The sequence below is a fragment of the Esox lucius genome, chromosome 21 (assembly GCF_011004845.1).
Source record: "Esox lucius isolate fEsoLuc1 chromosome 21, fEsoLuc1.pri, whole genome shotgun sequence".
NCBI lineage: Eukaryota > Metazoa > Chordata > Actinopteri > Esociformes > Esocidae > Esox > Esox lucius.
In genome coordinates this window covers 6138832-6159290 of record NC_047589.1, presented here as the reverse complement: position 1 = coordinate 6159290, position 20459 = coordinate 6138832, and the positions used below count along the sequence as shown (strand labels likewise).

Sequence of the window (20459 nt, the reverse complement as noted above, 5' to 3'; positions counted from 1 at the left end):
GGAAGTATATTGAAACAACACCCAAATTAGCATATGAAAATTTGCATTTCCACAGGCAACGGCCAAACCAGTGGAGACCACACAAACATCATTACTCAATAACCTCCTAAAGTCTAGGGAATTTTCTCAACTTCGATGCATGTCCAATGTTATACAAAATAGGGGTGATCAGTCAAAAATCGTCACTGTCATGCAACGACACCAAGATTGTTCTAGCAATTAACAACGGTGGATGACTTAAGGTCTCCACCCTTACTACAATTTGTTTCAAAATCATAAATCTCAACATTAAAGCTATTGAAAGGAAAAGAAAGCTAGCTTGCACTTAACGTCTGATAAACCCAAAACTAAACATACTAGTGTAGGGGAAATTAACCCAGGTGAGGACAGGCAGAAAACTTGAACGGAAAACTTAGAGCTAAGGCCAACCCTTCCTGGAGCCAATGAAAGTCCCTACACAAAAATGTGACATGGTCTTCAGACTGCCTGGAGTAAAAGACGTCATGCCTACAACTGAGCCGATATCCTACGTGAACTAAAAGTCTAAGAGTTATTGTTCTACCCATCTAACATCGTTGCTGTTCGCAAAAAAAACACTTATCTTATCAACACAGCAACCGTAAAAAAACGCAGAAACGCTCAAAATAAAGGCTAGTTTACAGTAAACAGATGCATGAAGTCGCTAAAATCAAGGAACAATCAGGGAGTGATCCCCAGGATACTCAAACCCAGATCTCTAAACGCAGTCACATCAATCTATCCAATTCGTCAGTTTACCAGGCTAAAATTTAAAAAGCCAGCAACAAGCATCCGGGGTAGGTTTGAAAACACAAGCATTAGCCCAGGTATCATTGTAAATACAAACTAAGTGAATACATATAAATTAACAAAACCCAGTTGAAAATGATAAATAGGACATCTAATTTTACGGGGTTTATTTATTCAGGGAATAAACAGGCCGTGGTCATTTTACCCTCTTTTGCAGGCTATGACTATATTGGCTGCGAATCCAGTCTGAATGGAAAACAGCGCGTTGGCCATAGTAGACCATACAAGGAGAGAGAAAACATTATTTTAACCCCTCATTACGAAACCACAAGACCATATTTAATAAAATTAGAGAAGCACCATTATACCAATCCCCAATCTATCCCTCTAATTAAATTCAGGACATTATTTTCATATACACCCCAGTGGACACCAAACAACGCAAAACCTTGCGATTTCAAAACTTCCAAGGTAACAACAACCTTGAACAAATACACATATCCCACCAAGGAACACACAATGCAGCCAACTGGATCCCTCGTGCACAGGGAATACCAAAATGGACAAATGCATTTACTAGGTGTCGACCACAAACAGATATTGACAAATGCCCGTGACTCGGCCATAACAGAACAAACTCAAGTGGCGCGCGCGCATAAAACAACTGCATTAGTACAATTACTTAATTCAAACCATAAGCAATTTACAGGAGCAATCCCTACTCCCTCCTACAGTCCCTGAAATTGGTGGACATAGAACTTAGACAAAATCTGCGAGGTCCTCCGAGCACAGCAGTAGGCAGAGATGCCATACAGATATAAGCCCCTAAGCCATCAATGCCCTACCTACGTGGTTGGAAATTAACCCGAGGCCTGCTCACCACTAGCCCATAGGACCGATTAACCCCTACCTATAATACAGGTCGCACAGGGAGACACAGGGTCACAATTCCCCTACAGTAGAAAAACAAACGAGACAACCTTCTCGCATTTCACACAGACAGTTGCACAGAAACCAATTCCACCAACAGCTTAACATCCTGCACGAATTGCCCCGCAATAGGTGAGCTGCATGGGAATGGGCGTCAGGACACGGAACAAAACAATATTTTTCTAACTACAGGTGCTATAACTAAAATACCCTAAAAAATAACTTCTAGTGACCATACTTTCTAAAAGCTTCCACCCACAACTTCCACAAAACCATCAAATCCGACATACAAAAACCAACCACAGTGTACTAAAGCATATGAAAGTTGTATTAAGGAATAATCTCACCGGTCGATGCTCCCTCTGGTCCGTCCCTCCTCTCTGACCGTCAGCACCTCCCCCTCAGGTGGGTTAGCGTTCCTGCGTGTTCCCGTTGGACTGCCCGCGGCGAGGCCAAAGAGGCAGCCGAAACTGTCTCTATTCTTGCGGGAACAATACATCTGTACAGCCGTTGTCTTGATTCACACTGGTATCTTCCCAAATCCAATGTCCAGTTGAATGTCTAGCGGTAGCTTCATAAATTCAAACGTAGCAGTTAGCATAGTCTCTTCCTCAACCCCGGGTCTGTAGTCTTCTTTGGTCTCAGTCGCTGCAAACACCGGAAATTACGGATCTTGGGTGTATGACTCCCCACTTTTGGACCTTTTCTTGATTCGCGTAGACACGCTCAACACTTCCAAAGTGGAGAAAACAACAGCCTCCAGACGGCCTACAGAATTATCACGTTCACAACGTATAGGTCCATAGAACCAAACGGGGGCCAGCTCAGCCACCGGCGGGGGTTGGCTACATCGTTTGCAGGGAAATGTTGGGACCACGCAAACCTCCAAGTCCCAGCGGGGGGGTATGGGCGGTCAGAGAGGACAACCTGAACGAAAAGGGCTACAACACAGATCAATACACCCCATACAACGTTCCCAAAGCTTCCATCAGTCAATACTTTCTACACACCGTAGCCTACGCCTGCCAAACAACCTTATATTATACCTCCTGTTACTTCCAAACCACAACTCAGTCATATACGTCACCGAACGAAAACGTCAGTTGCTGGAAAACCTAATAACGCTCAAAGAAACATTTGTTCACGTCCAAACACCATAAACATAAACACTGTCGCCAAAAACTCACCACAACGCTTAACCAACGTCAAAGGCAGCAAAAAAAACAAACGTGGCGAAACAAACCCTATTTTAGTAATAACTCTCATGACATGTGAGCGCGTCGCTCACACCAGAACCACTTAAACCTAATGTGCCCAAACACATATACTTGCGTCCTAACGCAAAAAGGAGCCCTAACCCTGTATACTTGCGCCCTAACGCAAAAAAGGAGCCCTTCATCTCAATCAACGTGCCCTAACATCGTTAATAGACCCATCGGCCTGTAAGTGAGATGTTCAAAGCCTAGCCTTGTCTGCAGAATTTAAATGTGCCCTAACACATATTACCAGAATGTGCCCTTACCTCCCGAGTTCGAAATTTAAGCCCGGGTACCTGTACTGAGGAACCCCAAAAATCATGTAAGCTGGGCGTCCTGACTCTCAGCCTTTTCGCAGCCAGTCTACGAGCGGGGGAGGAATTGGCCCGTGCACGGATAACCCGCCATGATTTGAGTAGGAGACCCCAGGATTAGTAACCGAGGACGAGCTCCCAAATTGTGACAGTTATTCCATAGATCTACACTCTTAAAGTAAGAAACAGAGACAAATTATCTTGGCACAAGTTAACCATTTTTATTATTATTTGCAAATAAGAGAGACGCGTCAACCGCTTACAAACATAATCGTCTGAGGAGTCTCTACCGTAAGACATGAACAATCCGTATTTATTTCAAATGTTAGAAGGGGTGTGGTAAGTTGTTGCCCATCTGTTTTGTGTAACATTTACCCAAAGGACGGGCTGTCCCCCCACCTTTTCCTTCTCAACTCCTGAGGAGACACAATGTCTGGACAATCAACCGAGACACTAAATTGTTATACAGATTTACTGATTTACGAGTTACACTCTAATCCGCTGGTGCCAGCCAAGGATGTCTCCTAGTCAAACACCAGATCCCTCTCGGCATCTTTGACTAGTAACTCATTCATACATGCATATGACGACCAAGTATACATCAGTGCAAACATTTCCACAACAATGTCCATAGTTATAGAGTTAAAAGTTTTTTTTAAAAAGTCTGATGGCAGCGTGTCGAGACAGCTTTAAGATGTCGAACTGTTTCTTCTAGGGATTTTTGATCAATTGTATTAAAATGCAACATAATAACCAAATGATGTCTTGGTGGTCTTGGTGACGGTACAGAGTCCTTGTTAGACTGTGTAGTTCTGTTCCGTCTAATACTTATAATATTTTCACTAAAGAAACATGCTAATTCATTACATTTCACAGTTGACATGAGTTCTGATGCTATCTGCTTAATTGGGTTTGTAAGCTTGTTGACCATGACAAATAGAGTGCGGGTATTGTTGATATTCTTGTTGATCATTCCCGATAAATGTTGCTATCTGGCCCTGCATAACTCCTTGTTGAAGCTACCAAGGATTTGTTTATAGATGTCATAGTGAATTTGAAATGTAGTTTTCCTCCACTTACGTTCCGCTTTTTCAGGGCGCTTACCATCATGGTGGTTCTCCATGGTGTTTTCTGTTTGCTCATAATTTTCTTTACCTTTACCGGTCCAACACGATCCATGACATTCAATATTTTGGCATTAAAATGATCCAGGAGTACATCAACTGACTCAGCTCTTATTGTTGGAGAGATAGCTATGGCTTCAATAAACTGAGCATTGCTACTCTCATTAATGTACCTTTTCTTAACAGAAATAGATTTTACTGGAACATTTGTAATGATGAGTGAATCAGAAAAGACACAGAAATGATCAGACAGGGCCAAGTCTTTAACCATGACAGAGGAAATGTTCTTTGCACTGGAATGTATCTTTCAATAGGGCATCAAGGGAAAAGATGGACATAGGTAAAGATGAGCTTTGCTGTCTTGGGTTAGAACTAGCTCCCTGATTGGTGAGTGTGGTGGAGGAGGAGAGGGTGAGTGTGGTGAAGGGGGGGGGTTGTTGTGCCTTCATTTGGGACAACTTCTGGAAGCATTGGGTGATTTTAGTTAGAGGGTCAAGAGAGGGGGGTGGATACTCTCTCTATGAGTACTGTCCTTCATGCTTATCTTGTTTGGAAAAGGCATTCCAAGAACGTGACATATGTTGGCACCAAGCAGCCGGCAACCCATGACGTTTACATGAACCCCATCAGGTCTAATGCGGTCTTTACAGTGCCAAATATATTGAAATTTTCATTATACCTTATCCTATAAGGAGTCTGCTAAAAGATTCCCTCATCCTATCAGTGGTTTTAGGGCTATTTCTTGGATTTTGGTTAGCCCTAATGCTAGTGTTGGGGTTAGCTTCCCTAGGTTCATTTAAACACATTTTGTTTTCCGAGTAAGTGGATCGTACTTGTTTTGAAGGTTCAGGTGGTTGATTGAGGGTTGGTGATCTCCTATTTGATTTCTTACTGGATTTGCCTCTGTGGCACAAAACGTCAGACCAAGTCCCCGCTGGAGTTGATTTCTTCGGTCTACCTCAGTGCTGTGCCAGTAAGTTGTGAGATTGAGGAAGGCTGGTTTGAAAGCCTCTGCAGTTAATCCAGTGGAATTTGCACATGTCCAGGGGAGAGTGTCAGCCAGGTCTGTGACAGAGAGGTCTAGATTTCAAATAATCCATTGTATACCAATCTGTGTCTGTCCGTTAGCATTTGATAGCTCAACCCCTAGAATTGCTGCTACAGAGTCAATTAATTGTTCACTCTCACATATTTCAAGCTGTGTTAACATCTCATTCAGCTGTTTGCTCTGAAATGGCTCTGATCTGTTCACCAGTTTTGACTGCGTTCTATCAAGTATAGAGAAATCTTTAGAGCTCTCTAGCCTTAGGTTAGCCCGTTGTGCTATGTTAGCATTAGCAATTGTTGATTCACCTGCGGGCCAAGACCAGGGACTCTTCTCAGAGAGTTACAGGTTTAACTACCCTATCCTCTCTTCCCGCCACCTCCCATAGACATAAGCCCAGCTCGCGGGTTCAGAGGCGTCTCTCAACCCGCTGTCTGCAAGTTCCGAGCAATGTTCAGGGTAGTCAGGGAGTCTTCTCATGGAGTTATACAGTATCTCACAAAAGTGAGTACACCCTTCAAATCTTTGTAAATATTTGATTATATCTTTTCATATGACGACACTAAAGAAATGGCACTTGTAAAATAGTGAGTGTACAGCTTGTATAACAGTGTAAATTTGCTGTACCATCAAAATAACACAACACACAGCCATCAATGTCTAAACTGCTGGCAACAAAAGTGAGTACACCCCTAAGTGAAAAGGACCAAATTGGGCCCAAAGTGTCTATTTTATGGGGCCACCAATATTTTCCAGCACTGCCTTAACCCTCTTGGGCATGGAGTTCACCAGAGCTTCACAGTTTGCCACAGGAGTCCTCTTCCACTCCTCCATGATGACATCACAGAGCTGGTGGATGTTAGAGACCTTTCACTCTTCCACCTTCCATTTGAGGATGCCCCACAGATCAATAGGGTATAGGTCTGGAGACATGCTTGGCCAGTCCATCACCTTTACCCTCAGCTTCTTTAGCAAGGCAGTGGTCATCTTGGAGGTGTGTTTGGGTCATTATCATGTTGGGATACTGCCTAGAATCATGCTCTGCTTCAGTATGTCACAGTACATGTTAGCATTCATGGTTCCATCAATGAACTGTAGCTCCCCAGTGCCGGCAGCACTCATGCAGCCCCAGACCATGCTTGATTGTAGGCAAGACACACTTGTCTTTGTGCTCTTCACCTGGTTGCTACCACACACGCTAGACACCATCTGAACCAAATAAGTTTGTCTTGGTCTTATCAGACCTCAGGACATGGTTCCAGTAATCCATGTCCTTAGTCTGCTTGTCTTCAGCAAACTGTTTGAGAGCTTTCTTGTGCATCATCTTTAGAAGAGGCTTCCTTCTGGGAAGACAGCCATGCAGACCGATTTCATGCAGTGTGTGGCGTATGGTCAGAGCACTGACAGGCTGACCCCCCACCCCTTAAACCTCTGCAGCAATGCTGGCAGCACTCATAAGTCTATTTCCCAAAGACAACCTCTGGATATGATGCTGAGCACGTGCACTCAACTTCTTTGGTTGACCATGGCGAGGCCTGTTCTGAGTGGAACCTGTCCTGTTAAACTGCTGTATGTTCTTGGCCACCATGCTACAGCTCAGTTTCAAGGTCTTGGCAATCTTCTTATAGCCTAGGACATCTTTATGTAGAGCAAAAAAACTTTTTTTCAGATCCTCAGAGAGTAATTTGCCATGAGGTGCCATATTGAAATTCCAGTGACCATTATGAGGGAGTGTGAGAGCGATAACACCACATTAAACACACCTGCTCCCAATTCTCACCTGAGAACTTATAACACTAACGAGTCACATGACACTGGGGAGGGAAAATTTATAATTGGGCCCAATTTGGACATTTTCACTTAGGGTGGATAAATAAAAACAGGGGGCACCAGGAGGGCATTTTCCACCATATAGGCATCCCATGAGGGAACATTGTCTTGTATGTAGAGGCACGTAGAGGACAACAAATTTTCTAGCATATACATGGCACTGCATCACATGATCTCCATTGGAAGGGCACCCACTAGGAAACTTAATGACATTTCCTCACACATAGGGGCACTCATGAGTACACTGCATCATATGTTCTCCACTGAAAGTGCACCCAGAGGGCACTGCATTATATGTTCTCCACTGGAAACGCACCCAGAGGGCACTTGATCACGTTCATCACAAATAGGGGCACCCTAGAGGGCACTTTTGCAGTGTTTCCTTCTGACATGGGACACCCGGGGGGCGATCGCCTGAATCCACCAGTGCATCAAATGATGTCTTATATGGTTGGTTAGATTTATTAAATGTTATACCCAGAAATACTTAAATCTACACAAAGGGAAAATGTTTCAGGGCAAGTGGTTTCTGTGTTTTATTTCCTTAATTTGTGTGTATTTACTAATGTTTCAGGATCCAGGTGTCAGTACACTGTGATTCAGACTGCTGCAGTTGAAGCTGTTCTACAAGGACTAATCTCCTCTAATCTCGTGTGGCCTCTTTGGAGATTTGGAAACTTGTGTATTAAAAAATCTGGCAGCTGAAATTATTTCTATCGGTGTTAGTTTTCAAATAAACCTCCACTCACAGGCTTGTTGAAGGCGGCATAGCGTGGTTTCACTTTTTCTTCGAACTGGATAGAACACATTTCCTGAAAGTTTTAATTCCTATCTAGGTTGCAACATTTCAGAAAAGAAGCAAATATTGATTCTGTTTTGGAAGAACTGTGCTCTATTCATAAGATGGAGTCAATAAAGCCATTACAACTTCTCTGCTTAAATGCTGTTCTGAAAAAATTAGATGTTTTGGTGTGCCTTCCTACAGGCTATGTTAACATTATAATTTATAAAAATGTGCCAACAGTCTGCAATGCATTGATATTGAAAAGGAACAGGTCAATGGTACTAGTGGTTTCAATAATCAAGGATCAGGTTCGTGTTCTGAACGCAAAAGGAATCACAGCAGCATACGCAGGTCAAAATGAGACGGAGGACAAGAACATTTGTTAGGCAAAAATATTTTGGTAAATCTGGAGACTGCTGCTCCACCTCTTTTCATTGAGTATAGAATTAGCCTTTTCCCCTCACAAAAGAGCTAATTCTTTCTACCTGATCCACAATTATTCAATATTATAGCAGAAGATTGTGACAGGAGCCACATACCGATTTAGAAAACCCATCATTCAGTCTTATCGGTCCTATATATCTTCTATCTTCTAAAAACTATGATTTACCTAGGAAAAGGTTATGTTCGTTTCTCAAAGACCGATATGGTTCACCACAAACATGATATAAATTCCCAGATTTTTATGGGGTTTTATTTAGCAAATTTGCTGTCCTTTTCACTTCCCAAGCAATGCATTTGACTGGGTTAATGTGTTTTGAGGAGTTTTCCCCACCCATTTGCAACAAACATCCTATAGGTATTCCCCAGGCCTAGCGACATTCTAGGCCTGGTTTATCCTAGGACAGACAGTCTCTCTGAAATGCAGAAACATCAGGGACCTTGTGGAATCGAAGCATTAACAATTAAAACATTAATGTACGTTTCATTTTAAGTGAATGTGCTTAGATAATGAGAACAGGAAGCTATCTGTTTAGATTCTCTCTGTAGGTTGTGCTCTGATAACCAAGGGAATGTTTACATTGACCTTTTGGCATGGGGTTTACTGTCTTGGAAACCTGATCTGTGCTAGGTAGAAACACCCTTAATGTATAGGCTAGCTGGCAACTATCTTTACAGTAAGAAGACAATGGAACGTTCACCGAATTACATCTGTGCTGCAAACTTCTCGCTCGATTTGATACAGGTTCTACATTATTTGAGCACTATACGAAACGGCTGATTTCTAACAACCTCTTATCCCTGTTCTTGCCTGGTATCAACAAAAACCTGGAGGAGCTGCTAAACTCCTTATTTACAATGCTAACGGATGTGAGTCTGGGATTCTATCTAGATTTAGTGGCATTGGAGATTATAGTGACTCTGACCATCAGTGGAGTCCAGGCTGAAGATGCAGGAGATTACTACTGTCAGAGTGAACACTATCCCAACAGTGTCTGGGTGTTCACACAGTGATACAGAGCCGTACAAAAACCTCCCTCAGACAGACTGCTCAGTGACTGAACTGTTTCAGCTGGGACCTACTGCAGGTGTTGAGGACGAAGAGACAGTGACATTGAACACTGGTCTTTAATGATGTGGTCATAAGAGGGCCAGATCAGACATATAGCCATGACACAGGTTAACACCCCTACTCTTAGGATAAATGCTGCAAGATGTTTAGAGAGTCAAGACACCATTTTACTCTCCCATGACAAAGTGAGCGCCCAAGCAGGCCAATGTCATTTTCAGTGCTTTTGTTTTTTGGGATTTGATCTTCAAACCAGATGGAAGTGTGCTCTTTCCTGGCCCTCCAACTCTCCTTTCAGCAGCATCTCATCTTCCATCCAGGGACCAACCAGGACCGACTCTGTTTAGCTTCATATAAAAACCATCACTTGGATGCAGGGTTCTATGTTGTTGTCATCATCATCATGGTTGTGACGTGTTACATTTGTCATGTTCTAAAAGTGAATCTACAAAGTTACTGAAAGTATTGAAACACATTATCAGTGTACATGAGTGAAGGTGATCATCTAGCATTTAATGAACTTTCATCATGAACAGGTTACTTGTCACGGTTGATGAGGCAGGAAATAAATTACTTAGTGGCATATCTGGTATGTCTCCATCCCTAAATCCACCACAGAGGTTAAAAGCAGTCCCTCGCATCTGGACCCTTTGAGGGGATTTCAGAAGCTGAACATTCTGAATTGTTAGACTGGTGGCTGTGGGAGTGAAACTAAGATTTACATAGACAGGGTTGGGTGGTTCTACATGTCCCAGAATAGAACAGTACTGTCACCAGATGTTCACCCTGTTCCCAGGAGGTTTGGGTTTGAGAAAACTGTGACTAACTTCAAGCTGTGATATGAGTAATAAAATACTATTAGCTAAACGCCGGGTTGATTATCACACTTTTGAGAGACCAAGTTATTCTTATTGTTCTACTTTAACTCTATTCAGTCATGTCTTTTAGTCAAGAATATCAAAAACATTCAGAAATATATGAATGCAAAGAGTATATGTCAACATGTGGCCAGACGTCTGCTGTTAATCTGTATTTTCCATGTAAGGAAAATATAAGGATATAATAAGCCATATAAGTTTTTAAATAAACCACATTAATCTGGCTTTGTTATTATTCATTTGTCATTCAATATTGTATTATCTTGTGTTTGTTTTAACTATTTATTGATGACAATGAGGTTCCAAAGAAGAAAATTAATAATTCTTAAGACATTTAACTTTTCAAGTAAATTATATCTGACTTTATTATGATTTAATTGTCATTCAATATTTGCAAATAAAATATCCTTGAATTCAATGAAAGACAACAACTTATATTTTCTACAAAGGGAAATCTTTATTTTCATCAACGCATAAAAGCAAATGTGTGTTATAATAGTACAAGCAGACCATATCATATCTATCAAATGTCCATCTACAGAGAGGATGGACACATGAACTCACTGTTAGTCTACATGAAAGTGATCAATAAGACAGAGTAAAACAGAGTAAAATCAAAAGAACCAGCAGCCTCTCTTCACAGGGTTATGTGACAGACAGGTCCTAACCAGAACAGTCATCCCTCCTCAGGGTCTTGATGACTGGAGTCTGGGAGCTCTTCTGGGCTTCACAGGTCACCTCTCCCACCTTGTTCCACTCCTGGACAGTGAGAGTCAGGGTGCTGCTCCAGCTGTACAGACCATCCTTCTCCAGGACTCCAGAACTGGACTTCTGATTCTTGTTGTTCCCGTCCACTTTCCAACTCAAGGTCCAGTCTGAGGGGAAGCCCTTGTTGGCCAGACACATCAGTGTGGCTGTTGTTGTACTGGACAGCTCCTCACTAGAGGGGGGCAGGATGGTCAGGGTGGGAGCAGTGTTACCTGGAAAAAAAGGACACATCAACTGCATTCAACTAAATTGAAAAATATGTATTAAAGCAATACACATTAATTCAAAGTTATAATTGCTGAAAGGTAAGAGCATATGTCATAAAATGATTACTATACGAAGCATATTTATTAAACATGCAAGTATACAATAATTAATTTTACTCCCTAACTAATGGATTCCTTTCACAAAACAACTATAACTTCAATTACTGACACATGAGGTTTTTAAGGCTTCAACCATACAAATAATACTGTACAGATTTTTTTTGGTCAGTGTTAGGGAAGGCAAAATATATAGAATGAATTGCAAATCAGAAACAAATAAATTAAACAATTTTTCAAACAATTTATTTATTATTTGATAGAAATGCTCTATCCAAAGCAAAATATAAAAGAAAAGATATGCAATTCTAAAATGTGACCATAATTTCTCACAAAAAGTGAGAAACCTAAAACCTTTTAATCATGAACAAATATAAAGAAGACCTTGTTACTTACTTCCAACATCCAGTCTGGTGCCGCTACCAAAAGTGTACCACAGTGATACAATCCCTATTAGTGCTCATACAAAAACCTTCTGCTCATTGGACAAGCTGATTGTCTTTAGACTGAGGTTCAAATAATGAAATCAACTATATTATTAACACTTATTAAAACATAATCTTGTAAATTTGCAATTAATTCTTTATATTTTGCCTAACACTAAACTATCTTTAAAAAAAGATCCACATCTGTAAAGTGTGTTTATTCATACAACTAATAAAACATGTAAGCTGATCCCCTATTATCTTTAAAATAATGCACATACATTTTGAACAAATTAAGTAGATTGACTTACTTTCATATTTAAATGTGCCTCATTATAATGAGCAATTTTTAATATTCTAAATCAATGAAACATTTTTAAATCCTCAATATCATGACCAAATTAACAAGACCAAAGCATGGAAAAAACATCAACATGTGAATAAAGAAGTTAATTGATTTGTTTACTTACTTCCAACATCAAGTCTGGTGCCGCTACCAAAAGTCCACCACAGTGATACAATCCCTATTACTGCTCATACAAAAACCTTTTTGTGATGATACAGCTGTAACAGTGAAGATCACTCATGTAGAATCATATTTAATACAAGTGTATTTTAATACCTTCCTTGACAGAAAGGACAATTTCATATTCTGTTTTTTTTTAAAAGGAAATACATGTTTTTTATATCCAGATAACTCTATGTGTTCCTTCTATTGTTTATCTGGTATTTCCCTATCCTGTAGTTACAGTCCATCATTACATTCAGTGTTTGTATTCCTCCATATGGTCCATAAAGAGTAGAGCCATGATATTTGTGATCCATGTTGTATATTCCTTTATTAAAGATTTTTATCTCTGATTTAACAGTGGAGGTAAAGTCACAGAGGACTGACAATACTACCAAAAGAATCATACCAGCATATATTTAGAGAAGTAGCTGATTCATTTGAGGAACTTATAACAGAGACCACCAGTCTTGGGTGACCAACTATATTTGATCATCAGAATAAACATCTAATTGTGAGTCATACAATTCAAAATATATGACTGACCTTAATAGATTATGTCCTGTTTGAAGTTATAAAATGTCAAAGACATTCTAATAATGGGATCCAACTCACTGAAATTCATTAGACCATCATTTCCATAATGGATCTACCAAGAGGCTTTTATAAAGTTTATAACCCTGTGAGTTTAACCTCCATGATAACTGAACCCACAACAACCATGACCTTCATAGCCATCTTCATCTAAACACTTGCTTTCTGCTTTCAAGTTTTGAAAGTAGTTACTTAACACAAAGTAATTTATATAGTAACATTATTGTTTTTATTCAGAACTACTAAACACCTGATTTTTTATATTTTTCATTTCACTGTGTCAATTCTATTTTCAGAATCTAAATGTTAGTATGTTTAGACTCCTGAAGACACAGAGACAGAATTCTGGGCCTTGGATGGCATATACAGGCTCATCTCAAAACATTTGAATATAGTGGAAAAGTTCATTGTTTTCCGTAATTCAAATCAAAAAGTGACAACTTCGTTTATTCTAGATTCATTACACATCAAGTGAAACATTTAAAGCTTTTTTGTTTCAGTCTTGGTGATTACAGCTTACAGCTCATGGAAATAAAAAATTCAGTATAAAACAATTTCAATACAGAAATCCCAGCCTGAGAAGAGCTCAAATCAGCTAATTAACTCAAAATACCAGCAAAGCTTTCCTAAGTATGTTAATTTAGATACTCAATACTTGGTTGGGGCTCCTTTTGTACGGATTACTGCATCAATGCTGCAGCACCTCCTTCGGTCGCTCGTGTGGAGTCTAGTCGTGCTCAGTAGAGGGAACTCAGAGAGCTTTCCCAGAGAAGTACGATGGCAATCTGTGGTTTCCTTCTCCCATGTGAGTTTTATTTCGGGGACCAGCTGATCTCCGACTATGAGGTGACCGTCTTAATCTCAGTGGTAACAGCACGGCCTCAGAACATGCCCTTGCGTTTCGTACGGTGGCGGCATCCAGCAGATGGACCAAACCGTTTCTTTGGACAGCCTTCTAAGGGATTGCAGACAGAGGTCCAGATGGAGCTGGCGTGCGTAAGTGGTTCCATGTCGCTGGATGCCTTCATTGCCTGAGCGATTGCTATTGATCGGCAGCTCCGGGACCGCCTGGTGTGTTACCATATCATGCCCCCTCAGGTGGAACTAGAGTCTGAGCCTATGGAGCTGGGAATCACCAGACCCGGCAGAGGAGAGAGAACACCGGTGTAGTCAAGGGCTGTGCCTGTTCTGCAGGGAGAAAGGGCATGGAAAAGGGGTACTCCTTGGCCCAGACGCAGAGCAGGAAAGGGTGAGTACCCAGACTGAGCAACTGGGCAGTTTAGGTGCCTTGCGTTTAAGCGACATAGCCAGCCTGTTCTGCCAAAGGCAGCCAGACAGACGGAGGGGTGACACCCCTGAGTACCACCCAGGGGACAAGGTGTAGTCATCCACGAGTGATCTTCCCCTCTGTCTGCCCTTCTGTAAGCTTGGGTCACGGTATTGTGTTGGTAATTTCATCGATCAGAACTCTTAAAGGAGGAAGTACAGAGACAAAATTCAATTGGGACTATTAACAGTTTATTTGCAAATAGAGAGACGCGTCAAACGCTTAAAAAATAATAATCCGAGGAGTCTCTGAAGTAGGTACATGAACAGTCCGTATGTATTACAATTAAAACGGGCTTGGTAAGATGCTGCCCATGATGTGCAGATTAATGAGTAACCTTATAATCTGCCAATACCACTCAATGATGCCCCCTAGGCAAATACCAGATCCCCCTCTCCTACATTCCCAAGAAACAAATGACAGATACCCTTCTTGGTTCAAGCAGAGGAACATGGTCAGAGTACCTAGTGATGCTGTGATATTTATACAGACGTGTATCACAATCAAAGAAAATAGTTACAAACCAGGCAATAGAAAAGCAGACATTTCTCAAATGCACCTTAGTTCAAAATTTCCATAACAGTATGCAGGGCCGTTCCGTGTCCTTCAGAAGGTAAACGATGTATCACACACATTACAGTTAACACCCTCATATGATAACATCTCTCCCACCTTCCATGTCTCTCTCCTCAGGTCAGTGGTTCCTGGTCCACTGGGGGGATCCGGCTCTGCAGGGGCACCTTGTTCCCCAGTGGAGGTAGCTGGGGGTCAAGTGTATCGAGTGGCATCGATACTGGAGTCGGGTCCAGTACCTGGTGAACTGGGCGGGGTATGGCCTGTGATGGTAATTCCATTGATAGGAACTATTTTAGGAGTAAGTACAGAGACAAAATTCTCTTGGCACAATTAACTGTTTATTTGCAAATAGAGAGAGGAGTCAAAAGCTTATAATCATCTGAGGAGTCTCTGAGGTAGATACATGAACAGTCCATATTTATTACATTCAAAAGGGGTGTGGTAAGTTACTGCCCAGTATTCTTATGTCAATAATACACATTCCCTTTGTTCTGTCAATACCTAGGTTTTAACCAAGGGGCAGGCTATACTCCTCCTCATTAAACCAATGACTTGTAGGTGACCTATTCAACTCAGAAGGGACACACATCACATGAACACAGACCAGATACACTGAGAGCAGCGCACCTGTTTTCACTTAGTCATTAGTTTAGTATATATTGTTGCTGTTATTCACAGTGCAGCACAGATTATTGTTTCTTGGTTGGAATTCTTTTTTTTCATTGCCTAATTTGTACACACATTTTGCACTTGCACCGTCACAGTGTTTCTGTGTGTGTGACTTCTGGGTATTGAAATATGTCCTGATTCAGATTTATTTATGCTGTATTTTGGACTTCGTTGTTTTGAATACTAAAACCCTCCTGGGTCTCATTCTGCAGATCCGCAGAAGCAGCGAATAGTGTACAGGTCTATAAATATCTAGAACGGTAATCGTTAGAATCGAAAGATTTTCTTTAGCTAATATCTGGGCATTCTAATGAAGTGAGTTGCACCAAAGCTGACCACCGTTACGTGCATCTTGAAAAGGAGAATCCAACTCTTACTTTGTTTTTAGGTCTAAAGTCCTTGTTGCCTAATCAGAAATGGCGCTTCTAGTATGTCATAACACCTGGAAAAATGACCTCTAAGATGTGGGAATGATGGGAAGGGGTCATCTTGGAGATGTAAACATTTGTGATGCATGTGAAAGCCACTGGTCAATAATGGCGACTTAGCTTCAACTTAGTATCCATTCCGTTTATGCAAGATTGCTCTTTGTTTTCAACCCAAAACATTTTAGAACATATATTTGACTGTCACCAAGGGGCTGAGGAAGTGGATTTTGTCCAGGAAAGTTTTTACCAGGCAACGACAATGACCATTCAGCTCAGACAGGCGACTGTGTCAAGACCCATCTGGATTACAAGTAAGTACGTCGCTGTATATGATTTATAGCACCATATTACACCGTTTGTATAATAAAAATTATATAAAAATGTCCTTCTATCAACATACTATACATCAAAACAGAATTTATGTGTGCTTTTGTCAAAAAAATTTAATATGGTTTGATATTAAAGGAGGAAAATCCAAATGTTTTTGGCAAACCCATATTTTTTGCATGGTATAATAAATGTTATTCATTAGTACAAGCCTAAAAACATTTAATATAACAGTGAAGGTATGGTAGTATCAGGAAAAGTTTTATCATATTATATGGCAGAAATGTTCTTCATAGCACATTGTTTTTGCCTTTCCAACACATTCATTTTCGAAATAGTGTCCCAGAAGTCGTTGTGTTTTTATTGAAGCTGGGAGTGTAATGATTAAACCGATATACACACACCTAAAAGATTATTAGGAACACCTGTTCAATTTCTCATTAATGCAATTATCTAATCAACCAAACACATGGCAGTTGCTTCAATGCATTTAGGGGTGTGGTCCTGGTCAAGACAATCTCCTGAACTCCAAACTGAATGTCAGAATGGGAAAGAAAGGTGATTTAAGCAATTTTGAGCGTGGCAAAGTTGTTGGTGCCAGATGGGCCAGTCTGAGTATTTCACAATCTGCTCAGTTACTGGGATTTTCACGCACAACCATTTATAGGGTTTACAAAGAATGGTGTGAAAAAGGAAAAACATCCAGTATGCGGCAGTCACGTGGGCTAAAATGCTTTGTTGATGCTAGAGGTCAGAGGAGAATGGGCCGACTGATTCAAGCTGATAGAAGAGCAACTTTGACTGAAATAACCACTTGTTACAATCGAGGTATGCAGCAAAGCATTTGTGAAGCCACAATACGCACAACCTTGAGGCGGATGGGCTACAACAGCAGAAGACCCCACCGGGTGCCACTCATCTCCACTACAAATAGGAAAAAGAGGCAAAAATTTGCATGAGCTCACCAAAATTGGACAGTTGAAGACTGGAAGAATGTTGCCTGGTCTGATGAGTCTCGATTTCTGTAGAGAATTTCAGATGGTAGAGTCAGAATTTGGCGTAAACAGAATGAGAACATGGATCCATCATGCCTTGTTACCACTGTGCAGGCTGGTGGTGGTGGTGTAATGGTGTGGGGGATGTTTTCTTGGCACACTTTAGGCCCCTTAGTGCCAATTTGTCATCGTTTAAGTGCCACAGCCAAACTGAGCATTGTTTCTGACCATGTCCATCCCTTTATGACCACCTCTGATGGCTACTTCCAGCAGGATAATGCACCATGTCAAAAAGCTCGAATCATTTCTAATTGGTTTCTTGAACATGACAATGAGTTCACTGTACTGAAATGGCCCCCAGTCACCAGATCTCAACCCAATAGAGCATCTTTGGGATGTGGTGGAACGGAAGCTTCGTGCCCTGGATGTGCATCCCACAAATCTCCATCAACTGCAACATGCTATCCTATCAATATGGGTCAACATTTTCTAAAGAATGCTTTCAGCACCTTGTTGAATCAATGCCACGTAGAATTAAGGCAGTTCTGAAGGCGAAAGGGGGTCAAACACAGTATTTGTATGGTGTTCCTAATAATCCTTCAGGTGAGTGCATATGACATGGATTTCTCCAGGGCTAGTTATGGTGGGAAAGGAAAATGTTGACTCTGAATTTATTATGTGTTTGTACAGTGCCAATATAGATTCAAAATGTTCAATGGCTGGCATGGTCACACCCTGCTTAGGAAACATTTATCAACAAAGTCAATATGTACCATTAAGAACATTTATCTACTTTCACAATTAGTCTACATCACATAGATGTGGCACTGGTGATATTAAATGTGGGAATGTTTACTTTGCCTAAATATCTTCTGATTTTATTAAAACAGCCACAAATGAAAACACCGGACTCCACATAACTGTAACGACTTCGCCCATGGAATCGCTACACAATCGGAGTTCCAACTCTTCCTCCTATTTACCTCTGACTGGGTGGATTGGTTTACCCCTTCCTCTGAATACACCTCTGTCATGGATCGAGTCTGACTTCAATAGCTGCTCTTGTTGAGGAAAATGTGTCCCCTTTTTTCTGCCAACAATTTTAAACAACTCAGGAGTTTGTGAATTCACTAGAAGACTTTATTAAGGTAACAACGTGTGATGGTAATTTTATCGATCAGAACTCTTTAAGAAGGAAGTACAGAGACGAAATACGCTTGGCACATTCTAACAGTTTATTAATTATTTATTTGCAAATAAGAGAGACGCGTCAACCGCTTACAAACATTATCGTCCGAGGAGTCTAACTCAATATAGCTCATTCAACAGTATATATCACATAAAAAAAGGGGTGTGGTAAGTTGTTAGCCATCTGTCTTGTGTCACATAAGTTTTACCCAAAGGGGCGGGCTGTCCCCCCACTTTATCCTTCCTGCCATAATGTTTACTGTAGTGTTTACCTAAAGGGGCCAACTGATCTTACTTCCCCTAAGGACCACATTCCTGAGGAACAAAAGACTGACACCCTTCTTTGTCTAGGCAGGAGGACATGGCCCAAATACCTAATAATCCTCTGATATTATACAGATATGTATGTCACAATCAAAGTAAAGATCTTCATACCAGCCAATGGAAAGACAGACATTTCTCAAATGCACCTTAGTTAAAAAGTTCCATAACAATCCATCTTCTTGATACCATGTCAAACCTTGGTATCAAACCTTAAACAGTTCACTCATTAGGATGTAGACTGCAACAAACCAGTACTCTTTAACATGACCCAGTCAATATCATTATCCTTAATGATTAGAGAACGGAACAATTTCTGAAATGTCTGGATCATCCTTTACATGCTTCTAGATCATTACCTTCGTATTAACTCCTAGATCACACATTTTAATTTATACAGAATTATAACATAGTACAGCAAAACCTTTCATGTTAAAATCATCGGTCAAGGGAATGAATTCAGGTGACATATATTGACAGTATGGGATATGCATCATCGACACTTGAGTGTGTTACCACCTATCACTGAATACATTCTTCAATTAGTCACTGTTACAAAGTCCTCTCATGCCAATTACTCGATTCACTGAAAAGTCTGCTCCGTGGTTCCATTTAGATGTACTTCCAAATTCATCACAAATGGTCGGCTCCTTCAAACGTCAGACAGTCAGTTATGAACCATTTCTTGGCAGGTCGATGCAACAGAACGTAAAAGTCAGATGTATATTCCAAGGTCTTGTCCTTTCTAGCTGCTTTATAAGCCAGGCCAGGAGAATGCCAAGATGACCAGTTTTAGCTAAAGGCTCTATAGCTGAAGGCCGGGTCGGAAGTGATAGTTACTAGCACCAGAAAATACACTTTTTCCCCAGTGACTTCAATTCACTATGCCTAACCTTTAAACACTGAAGCCCTCCTGTAGAGTCTGTCGTCGACCCCAGGTTCCTCTCTCAGCTACCTGGACAGCAGATGAGATGTACCTGGTATGGACACAATCAGCGTGGCATGATGTCGTGCAGTCGGTCTTTCCGCGCCCCATAAACGTTGTCCAGAACCGGAGCTTTCCTTCGCCTCCATCCTATCGGTTGGAGGTGACCTTCTCCATCTCATGGCAGAATCATCAGGACTAGTCCAGCTCACAGGAACCCGGCATCCTGTAGACGTGTGGCGCCCCAGAGTAGACTCCACTCGTAGCTGTAGGACAGGACAGTGTGTGTGTGTGTGTGTGTGTGTGTGTGTGTGTATGAGATCCATATTATCTTAGCCCACCTCACAGTTGTCCTTTAAGTCAAACTCAGTCTCTCTCTGGGCTCCAACAAGTCCTCTATTGCTGAATCGCTTTCAAGTGTCCTGTATTTGAAGTGTGAATTATCCTTGAGAAGATTAGTTGCAACTGCACAGTACACCATCACGAATATGTCCATTACATTAGCTTGTTGCATCTCGCTGATGCATTAGAACCACACACTATCAAACACTCAAACCTTATATTTCCTATGTCTTTCCACTTCCACTGTCCAAACAGACCAGAACAGCTGCAATCAGTAACAGTATCGTTAAAACATTAACATTTC

General features: G+C 41.1%; 1 protein-coding gene and 5 gene segments (V, D, J or C); 3 read left to right on the top strand and 3 right to left on the bottom strand.

The window, feature by feature from the left end:
• The window catches only part of LOC105008451, a 966635-nt gene that overhangs the window by 171931 nt on the left and 774245 nt on the right, over positions 1 to 20459 (bottom strand).
• The window catches only part of LOC117593618, a 530161-nt gene that overhangs the window by 93670 nt on the left and 416032 nt on the right, over positions 1 to 20459 (top strand).
• Positions 1 to 20459, bottom strand: part of LOC105009329 (Ig kappa chain V-III region MOPC 63) — a 784483-nt gene that overhangs the window by 444416 nt on the left and 319608 nt on the right. The window lies entirely within an intron of this gene.
• LOC114829915 overlaps positions 1 to 20459 on the top strand; it is a 587221-nt gene that overhangs the window by 308692 nt on the left and 258070 nt on the right.
• Positions 1 to 20459, top strand: part of LOC114829916 — a 334989-nt gene that overhangs the window by 231154 nt on the left and 83376 nt on the right.
• The window catches only part of LOC106024145, a 458405-nt gene continuing 448817 nt past the window's right edge, over positions 10872 to 20459 (bottom strand). The window contains 2 exon segments of the V gene segment in view: positions 10872 to 11419; positions 12426 to 12463. Coding sequence covers positions 11103 to 11419; positions 12426 to 12463 — 355 coding nt within the window.